The sequence below is a fragment of the Bactrocera latifrons genome, unplaced genomic scaffold (assembly GCF_001853355.1).
Source record: "Bactrocera latifrons isolate USDA-ARS-PBARC rearing strain unplaced genomic scaffold, ASM185335v1 scaffold_31, whole genome shotgun sequence".
NCBI classification, from domain to species: Eukaryota; Metazoa; Arthropoda; class Insecta; order Diptera; family Tephritidae; genus Bactrocera; species Bactrocera latifrons.
The window spans coordinates 999,108-1,024,441 of record NW_017536741.1 but is presented as its reverse complement, the minus strand read 5'-3'; the positions used below and the strand labels follow the sequence as shown (position 1 = coordinate 1,024,441).

The following is a 25,334-nucleotide window of genomic DNA, read 5'->3' as shown; positions in this document are numbered from 1 at the left end:
ATAAAGTTTTAATTTTGAAAATTATTTATAAAACTTGATTTTTGAAAAATCCTTTTAGGGTGTTCTTTTTGAATATTTAAGCTGACAAAATATTTTAGAAAATTTTTTGGAAATTTTAGAAATTTAAAATTTGAATTTGACAATTATTTATAAAATTTGACTTTTGTAAAATCCTTTTAGAAAGCTGTTTTTGAATACAACTAACAAAATATCTCCAAAAAAAATTTAAAAATTTTACGATTTCTAGAAATTTTTTTGCATACTTATTTTGAAAATTATTTATAAAATTTGACTTTTGTAAAATCCTTTTAGAAAGCTGTTTTTGAATACAACCAAGAAAGTATCTACAAAAAAAATTTTAAAAATTTTACAATTTGTAGAAAATTTTTTGAATAATTATTTTGAAAATTATTTATAGAATTTGAATTTTGAAAAATATTCTTAGAGAGCTGTTTTTGAATACAACCAAGAAAACATCTAAAAAAAAGGTGTATAAGTTTTAACACTTCTAGAAAATTTATAAATTTTAAAATCTCTAAAAAATTTGTTGAATATGCCCTTAACTTCAGTATCTTTAGTTGTGGCAGCTTAACGGTGCAAAATCACTATTTAATGTCTCATTTAATATTTTATCATATATAATTGTAATTACATGTTAAATCGAAAATTACAATGCAGCTTACACACAACACACAATCAAGATAAAATAACCGATGTTGGCACAACACAAAACCGCAATTAATCAATAAATAACATAATAATAACAACAACGTAACGCCGCAAAGAGTCGTTTGGGCGACCTTCACCATAATTTCACGATCATTGTTCTCCGCTGACTAAGAGCGGCTCTTTCGGTGTTATTTAATACACTTCAGATTCACTTTAGTTACAATACAAGATTTGCGCAAGATTTGTTTATGCTTCGACGGCGTCGCCGAGAACACATCAAATTCAGTTGTGATCGTCAGTGGAGCAGTTCGGTTCGATTGAACGCAACTGCCTTTGAATCGTTGATCTACGGGGAAAACAGCGCGAGATCGGACATCGCGCATTTTTATTAAATAAACGCAACTGAGTGTAAGACACTGCGATTAAATTACATGCGGCGTTAAATTAACGACATAATATTATATGTGATTTATTGCCTCGAATTGCATTACGAATAATCACACGAGTATTCCGAGTGTGCGACGCCGCCCGCAGTGCTCAGTGAGTTTGATTGCCGCTCAAGTGCTTTTGTTGTGTAAAATTGCTGCATTCATCAAGCGTCTGTCAGGTGGGTGTGTGAAAACAGTTATCACTTGAGTTGGAGATAGTGACGGAAGTAACGTGCAAATGGAATTAGATAAGAAGTGTTGCGATCACAAGCATTTCTATCAAAAGAAATTGTGTCAAGCATAGAAACTTAAGTGAATACAGATTCCCTCTTTATCGAGCAATGATTGCAGTTAATACTTGAACAAATTGCAATAGAACTAATTTTCTATTATGTATGTGATTATATATGAAGCTATTTAAGCACAAAATGCCGAAAAAAAGATTCATAAAATTCCATATAAATAAATATAGCCGTAAATACTTGTAAAACTTAACGGGAATATTACAACAATTCAAATACAAATGTTATAAATATATACAATAAACACTAAGGAGAACAAGTTTGTCAAGCTTCGCGCCAAGTTAAGAGCGATCTTTTGATTAATTGTTGTTGCTGATATGAAATAGGGGCGAAAACGAATGTGTTTTGAAGTTTCAAGAAATTGTAAAATATACATAAAAGGCAGAAAATTATAGTTTTTTTACTCTCAATACACTAAGTGTTCATAGGAAAGTGGGCTTTACAGGCGCTTATAAATATGAAATTTATAAAAAGTTTCTCCTTATTTGAAATATTCGGGGAAGTTATATGCAGAAGGAAGAATAATTTAGAAAAACGTTGCAAAGTTAGGTTAAGTTTGAAGGCTGATCCAGAGATCTCACTTTGACGATAAAAATTGCTCAGCCGTTTAATTTCTATTTCCATCAGCTCGGTAGAATATCTGAAATTTTGAGCTACCAAATGCAAAAGGTTAATAAAAAAAGTTGTAATTTTATTTTTTGTTTTTGGAGCTTATTTTCACTCCAAGTCAGAAAACAAGCATTTTTCGTAAGGATTTTTATTTAATAAAAACATTCAATAAATAAGTAAAAATAATGCATTTTGGCAGAATTTAATAAACTTTAGTAATTGGTGATTCATCTAGAAAAATTTTGGATTCTCTTGATTCTGTAGTGATGCTTCTGGAACTTTCGAAAAATGGTTATCACGTTTCCAAAATACATAGTCAAAATTGAAAAAAAAAAATTAAATTAATTTGAAAATTTTTTTGAATAAATTTTTACACATTTCATCGATTTTTCGGATTAAAAAAAAAACTGCCCTATTGATTGTTTTGAAATTTTCAGCGTAATACGTGAAAATGTGATATTTAAAAAAAAAAAATAAATAAATTTGAGATTTTTTTGGAATATATTTTTACATGTTTCTAGCGAAACAGTGAAATTTTTGAAAAAAAAAAATTAAATTTGAAAATTTTTTTGAATTTATTTCTACATGCTTCAGGAATGAATAGAGGAATTAAAAAAATTCGAATTTTTTGTCAGCTCTAAAAAATTAACATCCACTGCTGCGGTGATTTCGGCCTTCTCCGCAGATGAAACATAAAGATTAAACATTCTCATTAAAGCAGAAGATGACGAAGTTATATTTTATTTTTTTTCGTTTTTTGCCTGCTAAAATTAATGTTTTAATCGGATAAAAAATCGTTAAATCATGGTAGGTGGAATTATGGCATAAAAAAGTTCTCATGATGGCATCATTTGTCTTCGAGTAATCACAGCAGCAAATAAGAAAAATGCTGAGGGAGCTGGCAGAGTGGCTATATTTCAAATGGTCGTAACTCAAAAACTTTTTGAAATATCGATTTTATATTTTATAATCCAATTTTAAAATGTTCAAACTATCAAAATATGAAAAAATATATATGGCTTCAAAATCGCTAGGTGTGCCTCTTAAGACAGCTCACATTGAAATTTTCTCCGAATTGCTCTCAGAAGAATCATGTTACCATTTAAAAAACTCAGTTATGTATAAAAATGTGATAAATTCTATACGCAAAAAGCTAACTTTTTTGTTAATCACAACTCTCTAACAATGCGCCATACAAAGCGGAAGCAGCAGCTTAAATCAAAATTCAACCGCCCAGCTAGAAGTAAAATACTATCTCAATCGACGCAACATCATTAATGCATTTAAACTAACAGCGAGCAAATGCCGCGCACCTTTAGCACACCCAACACCCAAGCGGCCAACAGCTGTGCTGCATTCCCAGCAAGACAAAAAACAAATGCCAGCTCATAACATATGCGGCCGAGTTAAACTTTAGCTTTTTCACGCTGTCATTCAGCAATTCATTGGTAATTGTCGGCGGGCCGACAGGCGGAACTGTACTCCTTGTCACGTTAGCACGCGGCGCGCATATAAATCAGCGGCAACTGAGCCAGTTCTGTTAAATTGTTGCTGTTTACACTATTTAATTCGCTTTTTTATTGCCAACACTAGCTTTGCACTAATCACAGCTCTTCAGCGTTGTTGGCGATTTGAATTTATTACGGTGCTTAAGTTGGCTGTTATAATTCAATAAAATACCTAGTTTAAACATGAGCTCTTATATGCATGTGAGTGTGTGTGTGTGGTGCTGAAAAGTGCATTCATTAAATTTGAGCGCCCGTATTACTCATACGCCTACGCGCACCCAGTGCCCAGTGCCGCGTGTGGCTAACAGGTGTTCGCTTCGCGCTCATTAGCATAACACGACAGCGGGGCGATGTGTGTGCGTGTGTGGCATAGGCATTATATCATTAGTTGTGTTTGCTTGATATTCATAGTAGCTTAATTAAGTGCAGGCAGGCAAATATTGAATTGACAAAATGCTTGAAAATATGCTAATGAGATTACTCGTAATTTTTTTTTTTTTTTTGATTTTTCTACGATTCGGCAGGCGCAATGACTATTAAAGTTATAACTACTAATCAGTTGCGACACTTATGATGATGTATTTATCACTTAATTATATAATTTGATTACATGATTTAATGGCGGCGCTTATGTAATTGCGTTGCGCTGACTGTGTTTATGTTGTTGTTATGTAACTGCGAGTTATTGCAATTAAAATTTTTTCAACTTTTCAATTGAAAGTTTGTGAGGAATGCTGGTGTTAAACGCGCAGCATTGCGTTTGCTTGTTGTCTTGTCTAATGAGCTGCTAATTGATGCAAATGCATGCTAATCGGATGCTGTGTATGCAGCGCCTAGCCGCTTAGCCCGCCAAAGCATAACATTTTGTGCGTTTTACTTACATACATTGTTAGCAATCCGTGCTAGCGCTGAACAAATAGCACTGAACCCTAAATGCATGTCTCACTTACATTGTGTGAATGTGAAATAATTTGAATGGAACACTAAAAATTTGCATTTGCTGCATTTGAGTGTGGGCAATGATAGGTTTGCGCATAGTTCGTGACTAACTGACAGCTGGCGTGATAGATATCAGCGGAGGCTTTGCATAGCTGCCTTTCACATTTAAATGTTGCACAGTGATTTATTAACTGTTTGACGCCATAAAATTTGCAAAATTTGCTAAATCAAATCGAAATGATTAATTTCGCTATTGTAAGTCAAATTAAAGGGGGTTACGAACCGGAACATATTCGAAATTATATAATTATATACATAAACAATTAGAATTGTGCTAGATATTTATGCAAGTTTCCAATCGAAGCAATTTGTGGCTCATGTCGGAAGAATTTAAAACAAGAAAAGCTGTAATACCCTTCACAAATACATTAGATTTTATACAAGAACACGATTTCGACCAGTCTGCTTGTATGGTAGCTATATGCTATAGTGGTCCGATCGGTACGATTTTCTCAGAGATTATAACTTTTGCTCTAAGTAATAACTCAAGCCAGGTTCCTTGAAAATATTAAATACACAAAATTTCCATACAAGAACTCGATTTCGATCCCTCAGTTTGTATGGCAGCTATATGCTGGGGTGGTCCGATATAAAATACTTTTTCGGAGATTATACTACTGAATACGGTATTAAACCATGAGAAATTTCAAAACAATACCTTGTCAAATACAGTCAATCAGATACAGTTTTTACTACAAGTACTTGATTCCAATCGTTCAGTTTCTATGGCAGATACATGCTATAGTAACTCAATCCGAACAAAATCTTGGAAGATTGTAAAATTATTTTAGAAAATATTCTATTCTAAATTTCTTGAAGATACCTCATCAAACCTTGATTCCAATTGTTCAGTTTGTATAGCAGCTATATGCCATAGTGGTCAGATCTTAACGATTTTCTTATATATTATAAAATTGCTTCAGCAAATAATACAAGCCGAATTTGAAGAAGATATCTCGTAAAATAAAAGCGCTTTCCATACAAACACTTGATTCCCATTGTTCAGTTTGTACGGTAGCATTATGCTATAGTTATCCGATATCGGCGATCCCGACAAATAATCAATTTGTGGAAGAGAAAAGGACGTGTGCAAACTTCCAAGTCGATATCTTTAACACTAAGGGATCAGTTCATGAATGTACTGGCAGGCAGACCTTTGAAGACACGGGAAAGCTAAATCCACTCAGCTCATATTTTGAAAACAGAAGTGTACTAGTAGGTCAACGGCGGTTTAGTTCATTTAAAAAAACTTCTATTTGATTACGGACTACAACTAGCATCAAGACTAGGCCCTACGTGCACCTCCACTAAATACGAAGTATAACAATTTTGGTTTTTTTTCACAGCTGAGCATAATTGTAGCAACGCCAAAAGTGACTTGTTGCACGGCGCTTAAATGCTCTGTCAACAATGCCACAAATTCTAAGCATTTTCATGCAACTAAGCTCCGCACATATTCTCACAAACACACACACTCACACATAAGTGAGTGCATAAAACATTGATTTCAACAATTTTTCGACTCACTGGCGTTGATTGGTTCGTTGAAAACATTTTTGGTTGCTTAAGCACACATATACACTTACAATCATACGTGTGTGGGAAAAACATTTATTTGCGGATTTGATTCCCATTCAGGTTAGCTGGTGTGACTGCTACACATATACACACATATTTGCCTTGCATTTGCATACGACTTATGAATATGACCGACACCAGCGCACATACCACTCATACACACATACAAACATACACATACACAAACTACATAATAGTGTGTGTGCGCATGGGTGTATTTTTAAGCCTCATCAATGACACAATACATGCACACTTCAACAACACACTTGCTTACACTCACAACTGCTCACACACATATTAGAAACATATTTATTGCACATGAATATTGCATGTTTTCGATTTGCTCGGCGCTGCGAACCGTAAAATGGAAAAGTGTGTTAACAAGCGCATAGAATAGAATATTGTGGCGCAACTATTGATTTATTTTTGCCAATTTTTCTGGTTGATCGACGATTTTGCATATACAGGGTGCGTCATCGTTTTTGAAAAAAAAGTCTAATATCTACTGACAAAATACGAAAATACTTTTTTTTTCGTTAAATTTGGTGTTATGTGTACAATTTATGTAGACTTTTGTTCAGTAAGCTTTTTTTGTTTTTGAAGATTACTTGCAGCTGGCCGATGCTCCGAAAATTTTATAGTCAAATCTGGTGGGCTGTGTTGTCTGCTTCATATGAAACGTCATGTCTAACCAACTCAAACCGTTAGTAACTTTCAAGCAGTGATTGCATTTCTTCCGGCACAACCTTTGTCGCACCCTGTAAATTGCTTATTTACATAACGCCTGTGTATTTGTTTGTTAAATCTCTCTGCCACACACACTCTCAACAAACAACAATTTTGTCTGCTTTTTCGCACCGCTATGAATTCAATTTGGCATAGCATCTCGTATGTCGCCATATTTTATGTGCGTTTAAGGATATGCCAATGTGTATAGAATTTACAACTTTCACGCGAATTAACAGGAAAATTTATTTTGGCTTTCCAACATGCTTCATATGAATATATTCAATTAAATGTTTTAAGCATTTACGCTTGCAGCTTTTTGTTTTTAATTCAGCGTTTGATCCATCCAACGCTTGCCATTTGAAGCATTTCTCTTTTTCTGCCGCGCAGCCAATGAAATTCTAAACGCAAATAATGCATATGCGCCGTCGAAGTCAATCAAATAAAAATAATTTCCTGGCATTGAGTGGGGATTTAATACCGTAATGCAACTGGAAACTGTAAATCTATTTACGCGAATGAATTTACCTTTCGAAAAAAAATTATTTGAATATTTGCCGCATTAAAAATTTACAGCAATGCAGCAAAATGCGGAAATAGCAAATATAAATGCTGAAAAAATTATCAAAGTGTGGCTTAAATGCTAAAAAACTAAAAAAATTATTACTAGTAGATATAGAGGAAAAACCGTTTAAGCTAAAAATACACAGTTATTTGGTTGCGCGCTATATTTGCATGCCACAAAGTAAATATATATAAATTTTACTAAATTAATATGCTTTTATGCCCGCACACACCTACACTCCACTCATGCAGTACGTGCTGCAGTCTTGCGGCGCAAAGGAACCCAACTGAGCTGGCATTTACATACCACAAGGGGAGCAGCAGGTGGTGTTGCATAGATAGCGTCATGTATTGAGATGCAGATAAGGTTGCACTCAGCACATATGCTCCAATGGAAGTGCCAGCGGAAGGAAAATTTGACATTTTAGGTGCAGTGTGAGTTTTTTAGACCTTCTTAATTCATTTCCTCTTTTTTATGCATTTTAACTTTTATGCATCGAAGAAAGACAACGCTGATTCTATTTGGTATTTGGCGTTCCTTTAGCTCGCTATTAACTCAATCAACAGATTTTTCTACTCTTTCAACAATACATCTCTTATTAACACTTCCAACTTCTGTTAGAGAACACAGTTACCTAAGTAGAAACCCCTCAGCCTTTTAAAAATATAAATGTTATTCGCTGATTTCCTCTGCATCCATGCAGCCGTTATCAATATATGCTACTCCTCCACACCTCCGTGATGCACGCCAAGTTCATACGCACCAGCTTTTGCTTATGACAAGAAAATGCGTCTGCATATTTCTTCGAGTGCTCACTTACTTATATACCTCCTTTTTGTCATGTGCCGTTATATTATGAATGATGCGCTTCGTCTCTCATTCATGAACTTTGGTCGTATCGATTTCAGTGATGGGTGCAAGAGGTGTGCATCTGCTACAGTTTATTATTTTGTGATTTGTCACTTTTCCTCAAGCCCTCTTTGGCATAGCTCTCCTTATATTGTATACAGGAAGATGCAAATGTATACTCAACACTTGGCTGTCTGTGTTACTATTTTGTATGTCATATGGTGGACGGATTCAAATATTTTACATCCACCAATATGCCATCCAAGCCGAATGAGCGTAGAAACCGCACGCACTCGGTTGTCTTGTTGGTTTATCCAGGGTTCTATGCTACTTGGTCGAGTTGTTGGTTGACCAAGGGTTTGATGCTTCTCGCTTGGATTGTTGGTTGACAAAAGCTTCACTGTTTCCAGTGCACATGAAATAGTGAAAGAAGGCTGAAAATGTATGGGCGTTGATGACTTGCTTAACTTAAAAACAGGAAAAACACATTTTAAGTTTATGGAGTGGGTCACTAGCCGAAGCTAATTGTAAAGAGATGGGATTTTACACAAAACTTTCCACATTTTTCTGCTTTATTTGGCGTTGCAAGTCTGACAATTAATCAAATAACTTACTTGCGAGCTTCATGCATAATTTATATACATACATTAACTTAAATTTCTTAGCAATTTATCTTTACTAAAAGAGCTACTGAAGTTTGTCCACAACAATAACAGCAAAGTGTCGAGGAATTCAAGTCTTTCGCACTTTTAAGTCATGAACGATTACTCATTTAACTACTCATCTACTTAAGTATTCTGAGCATGAGACGTAATAATATTAACTTGGATTTAGAAAGTATCTAAATATATTATTTAAAGAATATATTATTATTAAAAAATATGAAAAAATATATAATGTAAGTAAACATTTCGTCTTTGGTAAAAAAAAAAAAAAAATAATTCAGTTAAATTCTGACGGTTAACTCCTGTTCCAATAAAAATTCTCTGGCCTGACATAGATGGCACTACTAGAATTAATTCCATTTGATTTCTACTAAACGCCCACCTTAGAGTACCTGCAAAATTATCAACTGAACGTTTCCATCATAGCTTTGTGAAAGGTAGGCGCAGTGCCTGTCCACTTTTGTCCAAAAACAACGACGCAGTGTTTGGTGGTAAGGTATTGCCGTCGGTATTTTGGGATGCGCGTGGATTACTTTTTATTGACTACCTTGAAAAAGATATGAACATCAACAACGACTATTACAATGGCTGCATATGAAGAAAATTAAGTACTGTTTCACCAAAACAATGCACTGTACCACAAGTCAGATAAAACGACGGCAAAAATCCATGGAATAGACTTCGCATTTCTTCCGTATCTACCTTATTCTCTAGACCGTGGCCCCAACTACTATTTCGAGTTCTCAGATCAGAGGCAACTTAGAAATAATGAACAAATCGCACTACAAAACTGGTATCGAAAAGTTGCAGGGTCGCTATAATCAGTATATCATCCTTGATTCCCTCAAGTTGACTAAAAAGTCTCTAGGAAGAATAAAAAAGCAAATTTTGTAAAAAAATCTGTTTTACTATTGCACCGCGGGCTAGTTTATAGTATACTATACAATCATGTTAACATTATTTTACAGTAAATTCTGTTGCGTTTGAGCAGAATGCTCCTAACTGTTCATTCTCTTTAAACTTTAAACTCTCTTTAAATAACATTTTTGGACAGCGCGTATTGGTCGCGAGTAAATCAGGGATATTTTTACAGTGCTCGCAAAATATACGTATGCGCTCGCGCTCTTTCTCCCCCGAAACATTAAATTTGTATGACCAAAATAAGCAGAAGTTTTGTTAGTTTAGCTAAACAATGCAAATACGAGTTGCTGCTGTTACTAAGAATACTTTAATTTTGTAGAAAAGGTGTAGATGTTTGTATTTTGTTCAGCTTAAGCGTTTTAATGGACAAAACTGTTTGGAAGCTTTTTTATAAATTATTTTTAGCAAAGCTTTTTACTACAATACAATGGCACATCGCCTGTAAGTGTGCTACAAATGCTAGACATATTTATTAAAAAAAAAAAAATACAATGTACGATAAAAGCAGCCAATGCTTATAGCCAAAAGTGTATGTCACAATAAATAATGTCTCAATAAATATTTGTTTAAAATCGACAACTTTTACTTAAACTATTTTAAATCGTTAACATGAGAAGGCGAAAGCATTTTCTTCTCTGCAAGCGCTTTGTTGGCTTTTCATGAAAATATATCCATATTATTTCAATTGAAGTTTTCAATCACGTTGTTCTCACTTGTTTACCTCGCTTTCATTCTTCTCATGCATTCGCTCGCTTCTTGCTTTATTTGCTTTGCTACGCAAACCCACGCCGAGGGCATCATAAAAAATATCATAAAAGCGTGTCTCCATTTGTTTGCATCAATTTCCATGATTTTCGCTACTTTTTTATAGTTGCTTCAATAGCGGAATGATGTGAAAAACTGCGATTGATTGCGATGTGGTGTCGTTAAAGTAATGAAGACTTTTGATTTCTGCAATCGTTGTGCGACGCGATTATATTTGTTGTGCGAGCGAGGAGGCAGGTGTAAGTGTGAGTGTGTATGTATGTATGAGCGTTTGGCTCCGCTTTAAGCCGAGTGTGGGTAATTTATCAGTTGATTCCCTTATAAGCTTAAGAGCTTAATAATGTCATTGAAGCTGAAATCGTGTTGACTTTGTACTCTCAAGTGTTTCTGAGCACCGATGAGGGTTATTGTAGGTCAATATTAGTTGAGATATCGTCATTTTCTTTAAAACTAATTGGCTATAAAAGCCGCATGTTATAGGTAATAAAGAGTTTTCCATTTTTCTGTCCCCCGTCTGTCTAAATTTCGCTAAAAATAAAATCAAAATTATTATTGGTGTCCGGGCTACCCAAGATTGGCTGTCGCAAGTTGGCGTCGGAACCGATGTGGACGCCGGTACCTTTTCGAAACGCTTCAGTCAAGGTCTTTCTCAACGGGAAGGAAGGCAGACATCTCCGGCGTCACACTTTAGTTTTGCTGTCCCTATGTCAGCGTTGCTGAAATTAGGTAAATGAGACACCGTTCATACATGTCACATCTTTGTACAGGCTCTGTTTGTACCTGCATCTTTGGTCGCCAGCAGTTTATGGCTCTTCGTTCTCAATCCAGAGATCTCGTTACTAGTCAGCCACGGTTCCTAGATCAGGACGACATCGGCTCCGTCGTGCTCCAGACGATGCAATAAAATGACGGAGTCCAATCTGGAGGAATTTCATCCTTCAGACTCTCCTTCAGAAGAGCTGGTTCAGCGCCCATGTCGTGCTCGACCCGCACCTGCTCAAACAATTGTTCGAGACTGAAGACGGAATCACCTATTGACGAATCGCCCTCAGAACTCACTACATCAGAGAGACTCGGATCGTTATCCATGGTGGTTTCATCATCACCATCGCCGTCTGCCTTATCCACAGCAACTGCAACTTGGATACCATCAGCTCTGGCATCCGTCAGGAGTACTTTAAGCACTACCTTTCCGAACCCATTGGTACTTCTGTCCGTCTATCCGTATATAAACGAACTAGAATCTCAGTTTTTGAGATATCGATCGGAAATTTTACAGAGGTGCTTTCCTCCTCAAGAAGGTACTTATTTGTCGAAACCGACTATACTGCCTATATCAAACCACTACAGCATATAGCTGTCAAACTTTTCTATTTGATGAGATATAGTCACGAGATTCAGCATAGCTTGTTGCCTAAGGCCATTGCGCAATCTTTCGAGAACTTATTCAAATCGCATAATTATAGCATATACCTACCATGGAAACTGGCTGAAAAAAACCGATTTCTCGAGTCGTAACTTTTTTTTTATTTGTAAAAGGTATTTTAGCTACGGTGCCGGCGAAGTTAAGGTGTTTCTTATTATCATATAATTTCAGTCACATATTTTCAGTGTTGACATGTTCACACACATACATACATACATCTATATGTAAACCTCACTCTTTATTACCTACTTCGAAAACTAGTTTCAGCAACGCTTTTGTTCGCGAACACCAGCAAAACTTCAAATTATCTCAAAATGTGTAAAACTGCTTGATTACTAATTTTTATGGCCACATAAAAACCCGGATGACATAACCCCCATCGCATGCTACACTCATATGAGGATATCTTTTATAGAACACGCTATTCAGCGAGAAATTAGAGCAAGTTCGGCGTTGGAAGCAGAGCGTAGGGCAACGCAAACGCTTTCACGTGCATGTGTGTGTGCTTAGTTATGTGAGTAGGGCTAAGTATATGTAAATATGTGCATTTAAAATCTTGTGTCTTGTGGCAAGCCAATCTGAAGCCTCCATAAAAACGTCGCTCACACCGCGACGCGCTGCTATAGTCAATCAGCGCTGATGAAATGAGCGTAAAGTGACGCAAAGTGATGCTAATGCGGATAAATACATGAAATAAGTTTGCGAAAGAAGGTAGCAAAGATTGTATTGCACACACACCCTAAATATTTGCAAATATTTCCTTGTGCAAGTGAAGCGTAACAAATTCAGCGTTTGTAAAAGACCTCGTATCACATATTCCCCAATATAAGTAAATGCGTTTGTTTGCCAAAGCCATGGATAGCTAAAGTGTTTATACACGGGATTAAAGCCCATACACGCTCATGATAACCGTGCTTAAGTGCAACTGCGAGCGCAGCAGGGAGACCAGCACAGCACGTTGCGTAAATTTGGCAGGTGAAATGTGGCGTGTGATGTGATGCGATATGAGACACAGCCCGCAGCTGGCTGAGCCACATCTTCACAATCACCGAGACAATAGGTGATTCTGTGCAAATTGTATCTACAACCTCGTGAAAGAAGACATTTTCCACATACCTACTACAACATGAGCGCCAAAGTATAATGAATTTGGCTGAAAAGTCGAAAATGCCACGGCGTATGAGTAACATGTGAGCGCACTACCCCAACTTTGTTTGACCGCCTTCCACCCACGAAACACGCGCGTTTCAAGGAAATTCGTTTTGAATAAATTTCCGTTAAAACTCACGCACACACGCATACGTATAGAGTGGAGCATACTGTTATTTGTTAAGTGTATATGTTGCGGTTTGTTTGTTTATGTTGAGCTGCTTGTAATACATGGAGCATCATTGTTCGATATTAATATTTTTGCAAACATTTTGTGAAACACACGTACAACAATATAATGCATGTGCACAACTTTGCGCTGTGGAATGTGAAAACTACGCCCAAGGCGCTTCCATCCGTTACGGCGGCTCAAAAATTAAACAGAAAGTGAAATCCACGCCATATTAGTGAGCTGCGTGAGGGCGAGCGGGCTTGAGCGGGCTTGAGCGGGCACTTCAGCACACAGTTTTATTTAGTTTTAGTTCACTCTTTTTTTTCCTGCATTCGCTTCACGCATCTGCTAAATTCAGCTGAGCGCTGCTAAGCAAATGTAAAGTTGCGCGCGTGCTTTGTATTCAACTTTTTTTTTTTTCAACGGTGAAGCTGCGTTAAAAGTTTGCTGCACCAACTTTTTTTTCAATTTCTGATGTGGTTTATTTTTGCGCACATTTAGTATAACATTACATAACTTTCGCTGACTTTAAAGCAAATTTAAATAATCACAGTGATTTCGGTATACATTTTTGGCTGATTTTAAAGCTTTTTAAAACATTTTTATAACATTTTTCGTATTTCACTGCAGCAGCAGACTGCTGCCATGCGGTTTTCATGCTTAATTTACACTTTTTGACAATATTTTACCTTGTAATTATATAGCTCTCATAAATCGAAATTTATGCGCCAAACAATATCACAATAGCCACGCTTATTGCACTCAAATTTTTACGCCACAACTTACTCAACGCAGTAACGCGACCTTCGCTTAGCTTTGGTAAACAACTCTTTTTATGCACTTTTGCTCGCACCATTCTTCTTCTTCCTTACACCGCTTACGCGATTATAGCCGAGTTACCAACAGCGCGTCAGTCGTTTCTTCTTTTAGCTACGTGGCGCCAATTGGATATTCCAAGCGTAGCCAGGTCCTTCTCCACCTGGTCCTTCCAACCTTTCCTTTGCTTCCCCCGGCGCGTACAGCGTCGAATACTTTCAGAGCAGGAGTGTTTTCATCCATTCGGGCAACATGACTTAGCCAGCGTAGCCACTGTCTCTTTATTCGCTGAACTATGTCAATGTCTCGTATATATCGTACAGCTCATCGTTCCATCGAATGCGATATTCGCCGTGGCCAACGCGCAAAGGACCATAAATCTTTCGCAGAACTTTTCTCTCGAACACTCGCAACGTCGACTCATCAGTTGTTGTCATCGTCCAAGCCTCTGCACCATATAGCAGGACGGGAATTATGATTGAGTTTGATTTTTGTTCGTCGAGAGAGGACTTTGCTTCACGATTGCCTACTTAGTCCGAAGTAGCACCTGTTGACAAGAGTTATCCTGCGTTGGATTTCGAGGCTGACATTGTTGGTGGTGCTCACGCTGGTTCCACGATAAGCTCGCACCATTATTTTAAAGTATTTCTGCTGCTTTATGACATGTAAATATTGGCTTTGGCTGTGTGTATGTACTTGCCTTGCCATACAATATTCGCAAATTTTTCATTGTGTCCGTAAACTTTGCCGAAGTAAAACAAAACATTAAATTAAAATGTAATATTACTTTAAACTTTGTTTGTTCTTTATTGCCCGCTCTGTATAAATTCGCCAGCAAATCTTCTATGCATTTCCGTTTTGTGCGCTGTACGCATAGTTGGTTGACTCTTGCTGACATTTCTGGCCATTTTCTTTAAGCACCCTAAAGCTTCTTTAAATTGTTCATAACAGTTTAAGTAGTGTCTGCTGTATTTGTAAAAAGTTATGACTTATTTTGTTTTTAGTTTAGTGAAAGTAAGAAATGATCAAAGAAAATTAACTAAAGTTATTGTCATTCTGCAGTCGTATTATGGTATAAGAGTATTAGTATTGTTTTGTACATTTAATTTAGATTGTGTATGTCAGGTTAAGTATACGTTATGTTATGCTATCTTATGTTGTTTTAATATTTGTACATATATTGGGTAGTCGAAAAAGTCCTTTCGTATTTTGTCAATAAATGACGTTGCAGTCGTATGTCTCCAGTGTCTCCGAATCACATTGTTGAGAAAGGTGAGATTTTAGTGTTTATATAACCAAAAATTAAATTCAGGGAAATTGAAAAAAAGTTACAGCTGTTCAAAAATGAGTAAATATAATCAAGAAATTCGCTTTCGAAATTTTTGTTTGGAAAAGTGAAGAATGCCACGCAAGCCACCGATGAAATTTGTTAAGTTAACGGAGACGATGCTGTATCAGCTCGTGTGGCATAACAATGGTTCGCACGCAACCGTTCTGGATATTTCGAAATTTCGATTTGCACTGATGGAAAAATTAACAAAAAAAATTATTACAGATCATCGCATATTAAAAATGGTCCTAAAAATGGAGAACTTTGTGTCTATCAAATTATTGGTACACTGTTCCACTCACAGTTTTGAGGTTAGGTTCATTGTGTCAAAAAGAAGACTGGCAAAGAATTCGCTAGGATTTACAAATATGACTTTGTAGCAATGATGAAGGCTGAAATATAAGGCAACATTATTTCTCTAACACAGCTCCAAAATGAACAATCAACTCCGGTTTGATTAGTGTGACCTGTGACTTTTTAAACTTGAACAATTTTACGCCGACCTTGCATATTCGAATGTGAGTGCGATTGCAATTAATAAACCCTTTAGTAATGCATCGTCAAATTCTGAAATAATTTGCGTTTTTTGCCATAAAATTTCACTTTATGCTTGTTATCATAAAATTTGGCCATTCGCAGGCACATAATAAATATACGAGCATACAGCAACAGCAACAGCAACTAACAAACGAATATGCCTCACACAACCCTTTGAGTATTTGTAAACAAATAAATATAAATATGTCTGTGTGAGTGTGTGTTTATTTTTCGACATGCGGCCAGTAAAGCTATTAAAGTGTCATGTCGTAAGCGACACTGCGGCGCGGAGTGAATGGCGCACACACACGCTCGCTCATATTTATATAGCCAATCAGCCATTTAATTTCGGCTCGCTACACGAATCGACTCAATGGCCTACAAGTCAGGAGGCAAAAACGGCGTCAAATAAAAAATGCGAGCGAAAATAACTGTAAACAAAGTTCTGAAAGCCGCGCATATGAAACGCGACCAGAAATGTGAGCGGAAAGTTCAAAAATGTGTGCGAAATAGCAGGCAATGCACACACACATATATACGACTGCTTGGCCATGTGAGTAATATACCGTTAATGCCATTGTCTGGCTACTTAGTCATAGATTGTAACGGCATCTATGTGTAGGCAAGCACATTTGCATGTCAGTAATCATGAAATATTTTTTATTACAGCCACACATACACACACACGTTTGTTGCAGCGAGGTGGTGGAGCACTTTGCAAAGCTCACACACACACACACATGAAAAACTTATGAAACGATTTAATCACATTTTTTGCACAAATTTCACTGAAAAACATTAAATGCTTATAAAAAACCAGCACAGACGAATCACTGGGCGAGTATTCAATATAGCAGTGGACACGAGTCGGAAAATTTATATATTTTTTGCGATACATATGAATACATATAAAGCAAATCCGCAGCGTTTAAACTGTGATAGATAACAAATATTGAAATAAAAAATAGTAATTGAAAACATACTCTCCATTTGGTTAAATTGAAACTTAAACTTTTCAACTTTATTACTTTTAGTTATTTTTTAGGTTATGTAGTCATTTAATACTAACTGGATTTTCATAAATTGTATAGTCGATAAAGTCTGTTCGTATTTTTAATCAAACTTCAACTTATTTGTAAACTGCGTGAAATTGCTGACTTTGCCTTGAAACAGTGTGAATGCGATAACGATTTTTTAAGAAAATCATCTCCTTCGATGAGGCTCACTTTCATCTGAGTGGTGCAGTAAATATATAAGACTATCGATTCTGGTGCGAAAAAAATCCACAAGTTGTTCAAGAACAACTATTACATTCACCTAAATTGAAAGTTGAATTATCGATTCATTCTTTTTTGGAAATGAAGCTGGTGACACCGTTACTGCTTCTTGTGGGGTCTTTTGAAGTCATTGATATTTAGCAACAAACCAGGCTCGCTTCCAGCTTTAGAAGTCGATATTGAACGTGCCATTCATGACAAACGACTTGATTTAGTGGAAAAAGTACTCAAAATTCAGTTCATCGCACTCATTCCTGCAAAAGAAGTCATGGAGGCCACTCGAATAATGTTTTGTTCAGTACTCAATTTGATTAGCATTAGAAAAAAATTTAAATTTGCCTAACAATTAGTATTTTTATTTAATTTTAATTTAATTATATATAAATATACATATATATTTTGTTTTGTTTTAAAAAGAAATAAAACTACTCTTAGTGTAATACCCTATACATATACATGCTCGTATATAAAGAGAAATGTATTCCAATTACATTTGGTGACTGAGTTTCAATAAATTAGTCGTTCCAAACCCATTTTTCTTCTTCGAAAACCCATAAAATAATTTTTCGAAAACCCAAAATCGCCAACAAAATGTGTTTTCATTTCGAATGTAATTTTTTCTTTCAATATCCAAGCAAAGCCATCTAAAATAGCATTGGCGTCAACAAAATATTCCACAAATGCATTTACTCACACACAAAATATGCAAAACACAATCACACTGTCAGCTGGTTGGCGTTCTGAACGCAAAATAGCAACTGCGCCCACACAAATTAGGTTCACTGATTGAAATTAGGCTCAGATGCCACGAAAACGACCGCTACCGCAGCCACAAATGCAAATGACCCACATGTCACCACTTAGCTGATATGCTTATGCCCCAACTGACCGGCATTTGTGGGGCAACGCGCGGTTCGCACTACGGCGGACAGACATGCATTTGGCTTAAAATTAACCAAAATGTGCAAAATTGTCGCAACACAAGCCGATGCGTCGCCGCGTGCGTGGCATGCCATTATATGCAGCGCTTTGCCGCGGGAAAGATATATAATATTTATTATGAAATGTGATGCGGAATTATGTGCGCTTGTAACTAATATGCATACTCCATGGCGAATTTGCGTAAAAGTAGTCGAATTTTGTTTGTGAGTTCATTCCAGGAATGTGCTATGGATTGATTGATGTCAGCTTTCAACATGTATTCTCAAAAAAAAAATTTATAATTTATTAAATTAATACATGCATATATGTATTTATATTATTATATATACATTCGTGAATCTGTAAACACACACTTGCGCGGCATAATCAGTCAATTAAATAGGTGATTTATCACTGTTAATGACTTACGGACCGTATGTGGCATGTGAGCCACGCTGTCACTCTGAATATGATATCACTATGGCTCATAGTATGAACTTGAATTGAACTTAACTTAAAACTCATCGCTTTAAATGAAATTCTTGCATTATATTATCACTTAATAAATTACTTTAAATGTGTGGCAAAGAGATCATAAATAAAACGGTTCACTGACAACAGCTGCTGCAACTGAAAATCTCCATACTAGCAGGGTGAAGACCGTAAATTAAGCGAGATAATCAATTATTTATATTGCTTGCGAAAATCGAACTAAATTACATCAAATGTTCCGATTAGACAAATTTATAGTTCAGTGCCGCATTGTTTACAAATTGCACTGTTTGAGCGGCAGACACAAAAGCATAATAATAAAATGCGTCAATAACAAAGTAAGGTGGCAACGCTGTAATGTATTGTTGGCCATAAAATAAAAGGTCACCGCTAGACAGGCAAAGTATTGAGGCGTGTAATAACTTAACGGCCTCAGTGACGGCGACGGCGCCAGCGGCTGCGACGGCTTTGACCAATAAACCCGAAATGTGTCACTCAGACGCGCGGTGCGACGCGTCACGAGGCAGCTTAAAGTTTGCAACTTTAAAGAAAGTTGTATGCACAAACTCGATGGCAATCTGTTGTAATGGTACAGCTGGTTGTACACGCCAGCGCGCGCAGTCACGTCTCAATGTTGGCAACAACGCGCGACTGTTGCGACAACTATGTGTCAAAGTTAGTGGCACGACAGATTCAATGCCAACGCTTGTGTGGGGCGCAAGAGCCAGAGATAATGTCAAAGCGAGGAATAATATTCGATTGCGGCAGAGCGAACGAAAGCTGATTACGCACGAATAGAGAATGAACTTTAGGTGCGCCTGTAGAAAGGAAACATATCGTACACTAACTAAAAAGAGTCATTACTAGAAAAAACGCAAAAAAGAAAAAAAGAAAAAATCAGCTAAATGTAGTTGTTGTAATTTTCTATGTAAACAAGTTACAAATGCAATGAAATTTCTTGGTTAGGTAGATAAGTGTATGACGAATTGATATGTGGAAAAAATTGGATTTTGAAAATTTTCGAGTTGTGCCTCTTTTGTAGTTAATTTTCGTACTTCCAATCAAATTTTAACTTTTTTTTTATATTTATAATAATAAATAAATAACCAGATATGTATGTACCATTTTGATCGAACACTTTTTGCCATTTTTCCGCTAGAGATATTATTCCTTCAGTGTAAATCGAAGTGTCGAAACTTCCAGTGCGAAAGCGAGCGAACAATTGTTGTGCTACGCGAACTGACACAGCATCGTCTCCGTAAACTTCGTGCATTTCATTGGTGGCCTGCGTTTCATTCCTCCATTTTTATACAAAAATTTCCAAAAATTGCGAAATTCTTCATTATTTTTACTCATTTTTGAACAGCCGTAACTTTTCTTCAACTTCTCAGAATTAAATTACTAAATAAATAATATAAAATATTAAGTAACTCACTTTTCCAAAACTACATGGTTTGACATAATGTGATTGGTAGTACTGGAGATATAAGACTGCAACAACACCTATTGACAAAATACGAAAAGACACTTTCGTCTACCCCGACTTCATTTCATAACTTTTTGCTGACTCACCTTAAATTACGTATCAAATGCCAATTTTCTGTGCAGACTGTTGGCATGGAGCTCTCTGTGTGCAACTCTGTTCACACGAGTGCAGAAGTATATGCACTAAAGATAAGTAATAAGAAAAACGAAGAGACTCTTCCCAGCAGCTAACTAAATCACTTGAAACTTGCTCTAACTCGATGACAACGCCAAGCCATACAACAATTTGCCGAGTGTCATTTGCTTAAGTACCGTTAATTTTCGCGCGCTTGCAACTTTTTTGCCAACAAATCGCCGGCAGACTTTGCGGTCATTAGCGTGATGATTTCGAGAAGCTAATTATTGCATATGCTATTATTCCCGCATTTCTTGCCGCCGCTCCACAACTAAACGAACACTCTAACTATCGCGCCAACTGCCTTACTCTCACTCATGACACATACTTTCTTGGCTCAATATTTAGCCACAAAATGACTGATCTAAAGTTAATTACTATTTGGCCTGCATGTGTTCGATTTGTTTGTGAGGCGTGCAACAGTGCGTATGAGTGCCCACGTATGGTGCCGCGTATGCGTGGCCAATGTGTGGCTGTGTGTGTGCGTCAACTCAACATATCAGTATCAACTTGGTAAATTTATGATAATGGGTAAACATTTGTATGCATTTGAGCATTTGCATGTATGTGTGTGTGTGTGTGTTGGCTTGCTAATTTGTTAAATTTTTCCATTATGCGCAGACAAACTTATTGCTCGCAATTTCTTGTTTTCTTGAGTCGCTTGTTTGACCTGCAGCTGCTGCCACATGCACACATACACATTGTATTCTTTTATATGTTTGTATGTCAGCCGCTTTGATTGAATGCGCTGAGACATTGACGCCCGCATGCTGGTTGCCTCCACACTCAGTAAATCAGCGGTGTCGCAGGCACATGTGCACAGCGATATCTGCGCTGATTGATAAGAAATAAGTCAGTTGCTAACTGCGCTCATAAATCAGCGGAAATACTTTTTGAATTATAGCTTCCTAAACGAGCCAAATTTTGTGTTTAAATAGCTTGTGATTATGCCAAAATTGATTTCCATTTTCATTTCTCTATTAAAATTGCAAACAAACTGCAGGTAAGCAAGTGAAAACTTGCCACCTGTTCACTTCCTACAATTTTACATAGATATTTCTACCAAATCAACGCTCTAAATCATAAACAAACCGAGTTTTGATGGCATCATCGCCTAACAGTAGGCAATAGTTTTTTTGCTAAGTAACACAGCCAGCTCTGTACAGTCTTCAGGTATTTGCTAGCATATTTTACTGCACCACAAGTATAGAGCTGTGCAAAAACAAAAGCAAAGTTGCCCCTAAAACAACAAAACCTTTAAAAAGATTTATTCAATTCTGCACTTGATTGCTCAATATAATGGCCACTTAGTTATGAGCTGCAGAAATGCTTGATAATCATATATATATCATACGTATCCTATATACTATATAATTGTTAATTAATTAATTAATTTATGGGTTTAATTTATACTTCTATTATATTCGGTGCGTTAGCTGTCATGAACAGACAATCAAATTGTTGTGGCATATCAAATTCAGTTGAGTGGAGGTCTGAAAAAGACATACGCCAAACAGTAGACACTTGTGGCACATCATGAAACAATGGCCAATCAGACGCTTTATTTAATTTGTTTCTTATCACAAGTTTAATAATTTTTTTTGAGATATATAGAGAATAAAATTTTTTTTGTAACTGAATTGATAAATAGATATTAAATCTGTAAATAGTTACTTGTTAAGTTTTGTGAAGATTTTTTTTTTTCTTACAAAAAATATAAATCACAATACTGATCAACAGAAAAGGTTTCGTCTTCCATCGCGACAACGCTGGAGTACACACATCTTTGATGACTCGGTAAAAACTGAGAGAGTTTGGGTAGGAAGTTTTGACGCATCCTCCATATAGCCCTGACCTTGCACCATCGGACTACCGTTTGTTTCGGTCAATGCAAAACTCTCTTAATAAAGTAAAGTTGGCTTTCTGTGAAAATTACTGGTCGCAGTTTTTCGCCGAAAAAGCAGAAAAGTTTTACACTGATGGAATAAAGTCTCTAGTGGAAAATTGGCGAAAAGTGGTCGATTTGGTTCATTATAAATATAAAAAAAATAAGTCGAAGTTACATTAGAAATACGAAAATACTTTTTCGACTACCAAATATTTTCTATTATTTTTTTGGAATATTTGTTTTTTTTTTTATTTGCAAAAAATATAATTCTCTATAAATTACTGTAGTTTTTTTACAAATACATACTTTTTTTATTTAATTTTGTTTTTATTTAATCTATATATTTTTTGCCAAGTTAGAAAAGCTAACCCTTTTCCAACTCAATGCTTTCACAAAAGTTTTCGAAAATATTTGATTAATTATCAAACCCGACAAATGACACGTGAACCACTTCGATTGATGTTGGAGAATCAACGAAGCAACAAACAGCAAAGTAACTGCTTAATAACTATAAATTAGGGGAGCAAATAGGTCACGAACCTACTGAACTTGGCAGCAGATTTTTAAAAACCCAAAAACAGGAAAAAAAATTCCATAACAAAAATAGAGATGGCAATTTATAACATCAACAGACCACCAGCTTGCTTGTGCGCGCTTATAAGCACACATGTAAATGGCAGATAGCGCGGAGGCGCCTAAAAGCAGACTACCCGCACGGCAAATTCAATTACCTATACATTGATGTGTTTATTGACTGATTTGTTAACACCACAAACAACGTTAAATAGCGCAAGCGAACTGCCGCTACAACCAACACCACCAACAACAACAACAGCCGCAAGCAAATGCACACACACATGCTCACGCATAGCCAATTACTGCATGCCGTAATAGCAATCATCGGGAATCAAATCGAGTATGGGAGCGTGAGCGCACAACTAAGCATGCATGTGTGTGTGTGTGCGTGTGTGTGAAGCATGTGGTTTTCATGTACAAACAAATTAACTCAGAATTTCGCCTTATTTACTTACAGCTTTTGCTTATATAATTACATACCGAGCATGTGGGGCGCAGGCCCGTTTGAAAATGCGTTGCTCTTGCTGCACCTCGTCTTACCGCGTCGCCGCTTTGCCCTGCCCTTCCATATCGAGGCAAACGATCTGCCATTAACACGTACTCGACTTTAGTTTGGTTGTGTTGGCGTTTAATGCTTCAAAGGCAGGGGTGTCTGCGTGTTTGCTTGTAGAAGTAGGTGTTGCACCTTGCCGCCCGACGTGCGGTTTAATTCAGAAGTTTCATTGAATTGGAAAGCCAAGCAATCACAAAAGCGCACAAATTGCCTGCATTTTGTTTTTAATTTCGTTTAATTGTAAGTGTTCATTGGAAATCAAGGCTCTTAGGGCCAACACACTTAAGTCGACATGCTGTATGATTGTAATGGAATTGCCTCATCGAAAAGTTCCGCTGGGACTTTGTGAATTCTCAACGCTTTGCAACTTCGCTTTTGGTTTGTATATAAAGTCTAAGGGAGTTTCACTCTTGTTTGAATCGGTTAAACCAAATATTTCCTCCCAAACTAAGTAATGTGGCGAAGCTTGTTGGAGATGGTCCCGAGACTCTCAATTTCTCAGAACAAACTTACTTTAAAATATCACTTATCTGTTTCTGTTGCTCATCAAAATAATTGCAATTTATTACAGACTGCTAAGCAGCAACTTCTGCGACTTTATTTTGCTGCCTGCCATTAAAAGTGCCGCATTAATTTTTCGCTCAATTTTCTGTTTCTTTCTTTTCATTCAGCAGCCACAACTGTAATTATCCAACCGCACGGGCAATTTGACTTCTTCGAGCATCACGTCATTGGACATTAATCCCAGAATGGCTGACAATGAAAACCGCAATCACAGGCACAGTTACAATGTCACCGAACAGCACAGCGATGATGAATCGTCCAATAATCATAACAGCAGTCCCAACAACAATACAACGGACACCATAATAATCGCACTGCATAATGGGCTGAGTAACGGTAATGGCATTGGGAATTCGAATGTCGATATAAACAGCAGCGCTGTGACCGGCAACGGCAGCGGTGCGGCCAAATTGTCAGCGCGCACTTACGAGCCACGCGAGCGGCATATCATCACGAAGAACGTCATTGTTATTGGTCTAGCGTTTATGATACAGTTCACGGCGTTCCACGGCACTTCGAATCTGCAGAGCTCGGTGAATTCGGACAAGGCGCTGGGCACCACGACGCTCGCCGTCATTTATGGCTCGCTGATTTTATCCAATATCTTTCTACCCATGACAGTTATAAGGTGAGTGCGCTCCCATACATGTATGTGTGTGTGTATGTGCCAAAAGAAGCACAAAAGCTATACCTTTTTTACTTCAGTGGGCGGCCAAGCGAAGGCGCTACAGGTTTACTTATATTGATACAAGCATGTCTACATTAGGGTTGGCAAAAAAAAAAGGATTTTTTATTTTAATTTTGAAAAATTTATTCACAGGCACAACTTAGAAAAGCTCTCCAAGGCAACGTTCTTAACTGTAGCGGCAGGGTCCTCTGTCTAACGATATTATATTTTTATTTATGAAATAAATTAACTTAATAAAAAAATTATGTAGACCTTTTTGTGGAGCAGAAATTTGCTTTGAAATAGTCAAACTTGATTCGTTAATATCTTTTGACTGGCTAGGTTTACAAAAATCTCGTTATAGACCGTGTTTGAAGAGCATTTACTTTTCTCCAACTTCCATGAATAATTTTTGTCTCTAAGAGAGCAATAGCTGAGTGTTAGATGGGTTATCTTTCGGTTACAATTAAGAGAGGGCTTCTTAGAAGTGTCTACTAATAATTTTTTCAGACTACTAAACGGAAAAAAAGTTCCGTTTCTTGACCCAATAAATTTCTCAAATTACTTGGAGAGCTTTTCAAAAAAAATTATATTTTTTCCAAGTACCAAGCGAAAAAATGCTTTCGTTTTTTTTCGGACCCACCCTAATGTATATATACATGCATGTATTTCCCTAATTACTTGCAAATCCTTTCTAAGAAGCGTCTACTAACCAATTTTTC

At 36.6% G+C, this 25,334-nt stretch overlaps 1 protein-coding gene across 2 annotated transcripts in view; it reads left to right on the top strand.

Annotated features, from left to right (window-relative positions):
• The first annotated feature begins 699 nt into the window (after positions 1-699).
• LOC108970832 (UNC93-like protein) overlaps positions 700-25,334 on the top strand; it is a 29,465-nt gene continuing 4,830 nt past the window's right edge. The window contains exons 1-2 of one of the 2 annotated variants that reach the window (XM_018936482.1): positions 700-1,276; positions 24,056-24,573. In XM_018936482.1, the coding sequence (XP_018792027.1) occupies positions 24,131-24,573 (443 nt within the window). In that variant the 5' untranslated portion in view covers positions 700-1,276; positions 24,056-24,130. Of the gene's footprint in view, positions 1,277-24,052; positions 24,574-25,334 lie in introns of both variants that reach the window. The other variant, XM_018936481.1, reaches the window with a different exon arrangement.